The 10,134-nt window shown below is 40.6% G+C and overlaps 1 protein-coding gene across 1 annotated transcript; it reads left to right on the forward strand.

Annotated features, from left to right (window-relative positions):
• The first annotated feature begins 897 nt into the window (after positions 1–897).
• Positions 898–3,259, forward strand: LOC122048742 (probable E3 ubiquitin-protein ligase RHY1A). The gene is made up of 4 exons (XM_042610273.1): positions 898–1,295; positions 1,991–2,227; positions 2,308–2,731; positions 3,216–3,259. The coding sequence occupies exons 2-3, from the start codon at positions 2,036–2,038 to the stop codon at positions 2,671–2,673; spliced, it is 558 nt and encodes a 185-aa protein (XP_042466207.1). The 5' UTR covers positions 898–1,295; positions 1,991–2,035; the 3' UTR covers positions 2,674–2,731; positions 3,216–3,259.
• Positions 3,260–10,134: the final 6,875 nt, after the last annotated feature.

Raw genomic sequence — 10,134 nt, forward strand, 5'->3', positions numbered from 1 at the left:
GAGTGGTGCCCTGCTCTACCTCCATGCCACAACTGCCCGTGCCCAGCAGCACGAGTCGTGCCCGGCTCAGTCAGTTTGCCACGACTGCCAATGCCCAATGGTACGAGCTGTGTCCAGCGGCACAGGTAGTGCCCCGTCAGATCAAGAGCCTCGCACCCGACACGAGCGCACGTACCCAATGGCATAACCCGTGTTTGGCGTCCAATTTTTTACACTATAAAAGGAGTTCTTCTCATTTAGATTATTGGGGATTGGGGACCAGAGGACTTCATCCTCCTCGGGAGAGGGTTTCCCCTTCTAATGGAAATCCTAGAGCAATCATCTTCATTCACTTTGACAATTTGTCCACCTCCAACACAAGGCATCACTTCGAAGACACCTGAAATCTTCTCCCTAAGTATTTATATTATCTCTATTCTTTGTTTTGGATTATATGAATGCTTCTTCTAGTGTCTTTGGTTTGTAATTTCCTTGCAATAAAGTAGTTCTCTTTATTGTAGAATGTAAGGAGTAGTCCTTTTGATATGTGAACATCTTTTCATTTAATCTACTGAGTGTTGGTGCAATTTTTCCTTGGTCAAGCACTACAAGAAAAACTCTCATAGACATCGGTGGAACAACAACGGTTTTAAGCAAAAACTGATGTCTTTGAGTATTTTACACCGATTTTTTCAAAAACCGATGTCTATGAGCGCAAATTTTCGCTTATAGACATCGGTTTTTTAGCCGATGTCTATGAACGTCTTTTTTTTCATTAATAGACATCGATTTTAACCGCGATTTTTAAAATCCGGTATCTATGAATCAAAATTCTGACGGATTTTCTTAGCGCGCTTTCTTTTGGGCTTCTACTCGCCCATCATAAATCGAAATCCTAATCTTCCGCATCCTCTTTTAGGAGTTACCATTTGAAAGACGAGCTATGGATCTCTCGACGGCGGCGGTCTTCTCATTTTCCGCTGATTTTTACCAATCGGGAATAGATTCTGATGCTGAGCGCGTCGGGATTGCTCTACAACTGGAGATATCGCACGGGTCGGAGCCTTCCCGATCCAAACCCATCGCTTGATCCCCTCTCTGCCGCTCCTGCCGCTTCTGCCGCAGGTGGAGATGCCTATCCCCGACACTCCGTCGCCGTCGCCGCTTCGGAGATGGTCCTCAGCTCGAACCCAGACATATTCCTCCCGATTCCCAATTCTTATTAGAGATCTTACCGCATATAATGCCTTGCTGGAATCGTAAATCTGTAAACTTGATGTCATGTGATATTTGCACTGGCATACGTAGATTCAGAGGTAAATATCTCATCTGGGATCTTACAATCTCTCCTCCAAGGCCCCTTATTTTTCAAAGCTCCTCTTTTGTCGTGTCTCTATTAAACGATGCAACTTATTGCTGAAGAATGGCGATTTATGTGAGATTCTGCGATCGAAATCTTATCTCACTTATTTGAGCCTCCTTGGCTGTTCATTAAATGTGAAAACTTCAATATTTTCTTCTTCAGTTCCATTCCCTTTTGGTTGGGCAGAACTAATATCGCTTAACTGTATTAGAATATTCAATAAATTGGTTAACTGATACGGCACAAGTATGGAATGTTTAAGCTCAAACAACCGAACTAATTTTCTCTACTAGATTACCAAAATAATCCAAATGCAATCTTATTGGTAGATATTCACTTTTAAACTCAAGATATCATATTAGATTTGAATCTTTTTTTTTTTAATCCATGATATATACCAATCATATGAGTTGGTAAAAATATCTTCTAGTTGTTCAGTCAAACGAATTTGGTGAAGTTTATGAGTTCCTTACTAGAGCTATCAAGTTTCATCACTTTGTTTCCTTTGGGGGTTTCTATTTGAGAATTGTCTGTGGATGATTTTGCAGTACATCTCTTCCCACAAGGGTCATAATTCATTTGTTTCAAAGAATTTTTGGAAATCTAAATTGTGATCAATCTGCAACTAATCTTTCCAACCTTGTCAAGGAATTTGAACCAGATTGGCTAGGTAACCAAAGTGACGGCGACTCTATGATTGGCAGCAGTATCTACGGCGCATCTTTAGCAAGCACACTAGATAGGCTAAGCTTGACCAGGAACGACCAACTTCCTGGTGTTGTTCTGCAGGCAAGAGCAAGGCTTCAAGAGAGACTTAGAGGCATCTCTCCGTCTGGAAATAGGTTAGTCACGCAATGTGCCATAGATGGTGCAGCAAAACTTATGCCCTTCTGATTACAACAGAAGCTTTTAAGATTTATCACAAACCTACTTTCTAAATGGCAGTCAAACCGGCTTGACATTAGACATCTCAAGGAATGAGGTTGCTTATGAATGATGAAATGAGGCTCGTCAATCATGGAGAACCAGATGCAGAGAGTCTGGTTGAATGGTTTGAATCAGGTTCATTAGCACCAAGCTCAAGAGCAGAAACTGATGGCTATGTGCAATATGCTAATAGGCCACCTGGACTCAGCTCAAAGGCTTTCAGTAATCTACGGATGGAAGTTTATGTTGAGAGAGCTTTTCTCGATTGCTCCATCTGTCTGGAGAGATTTGTAGAGGGCGAAGAATTGATTCAGCTGTCTTGCAGGCACAGGTTCCATCCTGATTGCTTGGAGCCATGGGCGAAGATATGTGGGGAGTGCCCGTATTGCAGGACGACCATATAAAGGCTGTTGCGGAGGTTATTTGGAGCTATGTCATACACGAATCCTTTCTCCAGTCGAGGTAATCGATTCTTTGCCTTATCCTGAAGTGGGCAAAAGGAATTTATCCTGTTCGCAGTGACAATATGGCGGTAAATTTGTACTCACTCCGCTCTCCTTTTGTAGATTTGGATATATTATTTTAGCCTTAGTCTCTACTTCGAGTCGCAGATCGATTTGTTTTCTTATCGTGTCGAGAAAAACTCAACGTTTTGTTGATCATTTAATATAGTCATATTTTCGTGAACCAAGTTCTTATTTGCTTAGAATTTTAGTTTGCCTTGCGAATTTGTTTGCTGTTACGGGCACCTCAATTTCTCCATGGATCTCATGATCTAAACGAATGTGGGCGGAGGTTAGTTGCCGATCCAGGTAACTGTGATAGTTATGGTTTGGCAGATCCTGCTATGCCACTACGATAAGAATGTACATGTGGATGCTGATTCTATGACCAAGGCAGTCTTATTTCATTGTCTATCCTGATTTGGATTGATGATAATCTGCAGATATATGGTCCTTAGGCAGTGTAGGAAGTAAAAAGGTTTGGAGATGAAGCTATAAACATCTTGTACTTAAGCTGGGTGATCTTACTAATCATTATCACTAGAACATTCATGATCTGTGGTGTTCATGGTACGATATGAATCAGTGTGCCTTAATAAATCACTGGAAAAAATGATTTTGAATGGACCGAGCTGACTTCTCATCTGAAGTTCAGAAGTTGGCAGATTCTAGAAGGTGTCTCCAAGAAGTTCTTGACCTGCAAAGATGACACTAGGATGGGTCTCAACAAGGTAGACACTCAATTCTTGTAGAGAAGAAACTCAGAAGAAAGGCTTGTGTGAGTCATATTTAATAAGATGTGGAATCACAGTTTCAAAGTATACTTAATGGGATGTAGGCCATGTCAACCCCTGCTACTGGACCAGCATGGGAGCAGCCTCTGATCTCAATCGATCTCGACCTTAAATATGAGGTGACTGGTTCCCATGAATGTGGGATGGCCTGATTCACTTGCACCAATAGTATGGAGATTCAACTTGTGGATAATTGTTGTTCATACACCCATTGACACCTAGGAGGATGTTGAGGTCATTCTGTGTCGTGCAGAAGTTTCCCTCGGGATCCTCAGTGTTGTTCCATGTTTGACCCGGGAGTCGGATTTCACTAAGATTAGCCATCGTTGGCTGAGAGGGGACATGATCAAGTTCCTTCTTAATTGCATCCAAATACACATTTCAGCTCTCCCTGTGCAGTACTGGATAAACTTGAATTGGTTTGGACCTTTTGATGTGATTAACAATTCAATTTTAATTATTGTTCCTATTTTCCTGTGTTTGTAAGAATTCTATTGTAATGCTTATTATTATTTTTCTGCATTTGGATCCTCTGTATGAGTATGTTTTCTTTCGTAAATCAGTTGTCTTAACTCTTATCAGTTCACTTCTATTAATCTCTTGTTAATTCTTTGGTACTCTTTCATATTATCCCATTTTCTGAGAAGACAATAACAATTTTGTTTTGTAGAAGAATAGGACACATTGCTGGCAGATTGTTCTAATACAAGTTGCATAACACCTAGTTTTCTGTAAGTCTTATGCATGTCTCGTCTCAACCTCTTTGATAACAAGAAATTACTAATAGAATTTTTGTAAGTTTTAGATAGATTGCAGAGAGAACTTGAAATACTATACTTGATTACCTTGCAAATTTCACTAATATTTTCTTTATATTTTGGTCATTCTCTCAGTATTCCTAATCTAAATCAAGTTGTATTTATACACTTTGCTATTACACTTTACTATCTGTATCAGGATCTTGGTCAATTATCCTATCAATTTAATGGTTATTAATATTGCGGTAAAGTGTAGTAAAGGATTCTACTTGGGTGAGGAATTGACATGTCTTATCTGTATAAACAGTGGTTTTCTTTTTCAATTTTATTTGTGCAATTATGTGACATTTGTTTTTATTTGGCAATTTGTCATAGTATTTGTTCTTAAGTATGTGAAGATCAAATGTTATTTGTTACTTCTTCCATTGATATTCTGATTTTCTTTTGATGCCTTGGAGTTGGATAAATATTATTCCTTTTGCTTTGATTCTATTTAATTTTTACCAAGATTGTAGTTATATCTAAGAGGTCAAGGAATATGTAGGCCAAGGTTCTAGGTGCTCTCTAGCCCACATTTTGCACCTCCTTTGAGCTAGAGCATTATTTTTTGGAAGAATTCATGTTCCTTTTCAATCTCATGTTTAATGAACATTTCAATAAATTAGTGTTAATGTATTCGGATCACAGAATGTGAATTCACATCTATTGATTATGTGGAAGTTTAATTATAATCATGCTTCCTCCATGCTGCTTAGATTTATGAGGTTTAAGAATGAAGGTTGAATCTTTCATTTTGTTCTTTTGAAAATTTATTATGTTAATATAAGTAACATCTTTAATTTCCCTTATGTAAGCAACAAATTGTTTTATATCCATATTGACTATTTTATTCTATTCAGGTAAGAGAACTGGAGAATCAATTAAATGGTGAGAGGACAACCAAGAAGGATGTTGCAAAGTTCCCAAAGCCTCCAGTGGCTCCTTTAAGATGGAGGCCTCCTTTACAAAGAATCATCAATCAGTTGTCACCCTCAGGACATCAAACAAGCAGAGGTGTCCATCCAGTAATAGATAAAGAGAATTGTCTATTAACAAATAAAACTACTGGAGAAGATTTAGTTAAATCTCTGCACAGAGCAAGAAGAATAACGTTGGCACCCGTAAGAAGAATATTTGTGTACTATCTATTACCTTTTGATGTCGTAAGAAGAATAGTTATGTGTAATTTGTGGATACTGACTTGATGTGCACAATATCTATTATCTTTTTACATTGTAAGAAAAATATTTATGTGTTGGTTATATGGATATTGACTTGGTGTGTTTAGATACATCGGTGCATTTTTATTTATGATTTTCTTAGTGAATTAATAATATTAACTTAATTTTATGATTTGTTTGGTGATAATATTGGTTTTTCACTATTTCGGAAATCGAATTTGTGTCGTTAAACAATACTGATATTACATCGATTTTTCACTGCTGCAAAATCGGTGTCATTAACTAATATTACATCGGTCGTATACCGCTGCCAAAACTGGTGTTATTAACATATAATATTACATCGATTTTACACCCGATGTCGTTAAGTGATACTACACCGGTTTTAACCGGATGTTTAAAATGGCAGACCTTTTACATCGCCTTCATAGACATCGATCGAAAATGTAATAGACATCGGTGGAAAACCGATGTCTATGAAGGTTTTTGTTGTAGTGAAGGTTGACCAGGTTGACTAAGCTTGAGTTAGTTGTCATATATCTACATGAAAGCCACAGATCATGACTATATCCTCTTGTACCTTTATGTAGATGATATACTTATCATTGGAAGTAATGATAAGATACTCAAATCCACAAAAGCTCTATTAAACTCAAGATTTGACATGAAAGACATGAGTTTAGCTGATGTTATTTTGGGAATAAAAATTCTTAAAAGATCAGAAAGATTTGTTCTAAGTTAATCCCGTTATGTGGACAAGATTCTTATGAGGTTCAACAATAATGATAATGCGTTGGCATGAATGCCGATAGATCTGAGTCTACATCTGTTGAGAAATCACAAGGAAAGTATCTCTCAAATAGAGTAATTACGAGTGATTGGAGTATGATGTACTTGATGAGTTGTACACGACCAGACTTAGCCTACGTAGTTAGTAAATTGAGTAGATACATGAGTAATCTCGGTATTAACTGTTAGAGCAATCCCAATGGTCCGTGGGACCATGTGTTTTGGTGTTTGGGCAAAGGGTTTAAGTTAGGATTGCCTTCGTTATTTGATATGTGTACTTGAGTTGTGCAGGACGGCAGGATATACATGTGACTCAGGTTGACGGCTTCGGGTCCGGTGAAGGATGGAGCATTTGAGGGACCATGGACAAGGCAGCAAGGACAAAGGCTGAGGGAGGCGACTTCGAGGCATACGCGAAGGATGGCATTGGGGACGAGCCGCGGGCTTGAATGCATCCGAGGGACGAGAGCCAAAGGAAGTAGGCCTGAAGGAAAGAGGTCAAGGCTGCAAAGAAGAGTCAAGTGAGTCTTGAGGGTCCGAGTGCGAGAGAAATGTACTCGGGATGGGAAACCCTAGGTTTAGGGTTGTACCAGTCGACTGGTACTGGGACCAGTCGACTGGTGGTGAGCACAGAGAGCTTCTGTGCTCGAAACGACTGGGATCAGTCGACTGGTCCTGGGACCAGTCGACTGGTAGAGAACCGTTGAGAGAGTCGTTGGGCTGGCACCAGTCGACTGGTGCAAGGACCAGTCGACTGGTAACGGGCAAATCAACTTGCTGATTTCTTCCAAGCTCTATAAGAAGGAGCTTGGGATGGCCGGCCAAGCTGACGAAATTAGACTTGGTTAAAGCCTAATTAGTAGTCACCAAAGTGCTCAAGGTCTCTTGTGTCCAAGTGTTCTTGGTTGGTGTTGTGGTGAGGTTTCTCCACCCACAAGCAGTTGCTTGAGTAGCCGGAGTTTGTCGAGGGATAATCCACCGAATGATCGGGATCGTCCACCTTACGGACAGCCTTGGAGTAGGAGCAAGTTATCTCCGAACCACGTAAACGAACGTGTTAGCGGTTTACATTTCCATTCTTGCATTTGGTGTTTAGCTTTCTATTTGTGTTCGTTTGTATTCCGCTGCATTAACATCGTAGGAAGCAAGGATTTGGGGGCACCGTCTATCCAACGCCCCTTCAAGCCGGCCGCAAGATCCTCCAACAAGCGGTATCAGAGCAAAGGTCGCACTTCATCGGACTAATCGCTGAGAAGAGCAAATACAAGAAGATGACCGGCTTGATTGAACCTCTAAAATTTAAAGGAGGAAGCCTTGGGGACATCACCTATTGGATGATGAAGATGGAGATCTTCTTCGACATGGATTGGGACACCATGATGGTGGTAAATGAACCGTTCGAAGTCCCGAAGGATAAGAAAGGGAAGAAACTCCGACCACGACATTGGACGGAAGAGCAAACCACACGATCGAAGGCAAATGATAAGGTAATATCAATGTTAATAGATATGTTGCCTTCTAATCTGATGAGTTGTGTAGGCGAATATAAGAAATCCCACGATTTGTGGAGCAAGATGAAGATGGTTCTACGGGAAGAACCTAAACCTACACAAGAAGAAGAAGAACCCAAGGAGATGGGTTTAATTGCTCAAGTTGAGGATGAGCAAACGGAAGTTGAGTCACGCTCAACATCTGAGGAGGAGAAGGAAGATGAGGCATCATCTACATCCTCAAGAATTGAAGAAGATTCCAAGACAAGTGAAGAAGAAGAAGTCTTGGAAGTCAACATAGCAAGCACCTCCACCGAAGTGAAGTCAAAGAACAACATAATTTGCTTCGGTTGTAATGAGAATAGACACTACAAGAGTAGGTGTCCATTGGGTAAGAAGAAGGTAACTGCTAAATCCAATAAAGTTATTTTGAATAGTAACATGGATTGTAGGAATGAAGAAGCCCAAAGGAAGAGAATGTGCATTACATGCTTCACGTGTGGGGAGAAGGGTCACTACCACACCAAATGCCCAAGGAAGGGAGAGCTCAAGAAATTGGCGCATTTGAAGATGTGGGAAAAGAAGTAGAGGAAGAATGGAGGCTCATGTCAAGGGGGAGCTTCAAAGGTAAAGGGTAAGGTAAACCCTAATTTAAATTTGAAGTCAAATTTAAATTCCTCCATGCATGCTAGGAATGATTATCATTATGTACCCATGCAAAATTTTGGTTTCAAATATCATGATAGGAATAGGGTAATTGTAGATCATAACCCTAAGGTATCCATTCATGATAACTCTAGAAATGGTAGACCTAAGGAGACCCAAGGCATTAATCCCAAGAAGGGGAGACATATGCCTAAGAAGGGTAGGTCTAAGAATGTCCAAGGTGGACAAATTAACTCTAGGGTTAGGAACCTAGAGAAGGAGAATCAAGCTTTAAGGGGAAAGCTTGATAAGTTAGAACAATTCCTTAAGAGATTCAATGTTGGATCTAAGGAATTAAATATGGTGTTGGGTAGTCAAAGACCGAACAATGATAGATCGGGCTTGGGATACCGATCTAGTCCCTCCAAGGCCAAAAGGAGACCATGTGCTAGGGTGGCACATGATAAGGGCAAGGGAGAGTCATCTAAATCCAATGAAAAGAAATATGCTAGGGTTGCATATGATTATGGCAAGGATGATGTGTCCAAGGTGCACCACTGTGGTTTAGCCATAATGGAGAAATCATCTAAGAAGATGGCTAAGGTTAAGAGCTCTAGGGGGAGCTCAAAGAGTCAAATTGGGACTCATGGCCAATGGATCTCAGGTGGGTACTACTTGGGAGTCTAGGTTGGGTTATGGAATGTGCCAAGTGATTTGGAGACGGACTTGAGTCTCAAACCTAGGGATTTGGCACACATGGTTTGTGTTTCATGCAAGAAATATGACATTTTGGGTCATATAGCATGATAATTGATTTTGGATGTATAGATGTCATATAAACCAATGTTAGGGATGCATTGTGGGTTGGTGTGGGCAAATACATCAAGAGGAAGCCAAAACTAGGACTTTAGGTCAAGGTTCAATTGAACCATGTAGCTAGTTTTGGATTTTATGTCAATCTTGGGATTGGTGATAGATACATTTTGTAATATATTTTTCCCAAGTAGACAAGGGTACAATAGACCTCTCCACAAAATTTGAGGATTTTTAGAGGTCTAGGGAATTTCTGGTGTATTTCTGAAGTTGGCCTGAAAAGACTGATTTTTACATAAATAAGGTGCCAGTCGACTGGTGCAGATACCAGTCGACTGGTAACAATGTTTTTGAGCACAGAATTGTTGGTGCGGTTAACACTAATGATTTAACCCAGGTTTTGATGAATGACAAATAGGTTAAGTTAGTTTTGTTGTTATCTAACACTCTGATCGAGTGTGCAGGATAAGTCCAGCTAGGTCGACGGGCTGACCGGATAGCTGGCGAGAAGTCCAAGCGGGTCGACGGGCTGACCGGACGCTTGGCGAGAAGTCCAAGCGGGTCGACGGGCTGACCAGACGCTTGGCGAGAAGTCCAGACGGGTCGACGGGCTGACCGGACGTCTGGCAAGTAAGTAAGGTAAGTCACTGGAGGGGAGTGACTGTGAGGACGCGTTCCCGGGAAGGGGACATTAGGCGTCGATCCGGCTTAGATCCATTTCGGATGTCTAAGTCGAGATCGTGACTAGATTCCGGTCTCGGAAAGACGGAATCTAAGTCATACTCTTTTTATCCATCTGTTGAACTTTAACTGTGCTAACAATCTGTTTTACAAGATGTATATTTGCCTCGGA

Source organism: Zingiber officinale, chromosome 2B, assembly GCF_018446385.1.
Source record: "Zingiber officinale cultivar Zhangliang chromosome 2B, Zo_v1.1, whole genome shotgun sequence".
In the NCBI taxonomy this organism is placed as follows: Eukaryota; Viridiplantae; Streptophyta; class Magnoliopsida; order Zingiberales; family Zingiberaceae; genus Zingiber; species Zingiber officinale.

What these genes read in the sequence shown, in the direction of transcription:
- LOC122048742 (XM_042610273.1), top strand. Translation starts at nt 2,036, where the DNA reads ATGATTGGCAGCAGTATCTACGGCGCATCTTTAGCAAGCACACTAGAT. An exon ending in ATGGTGCAGCAAAACTTATG is followed by an intron (nt 2,228 to 2,307) that starts CCCTTCTGATTA and finishes GCTTGACATTAG; the next exon opens with ACATCTCAAGGAATGAGGTT.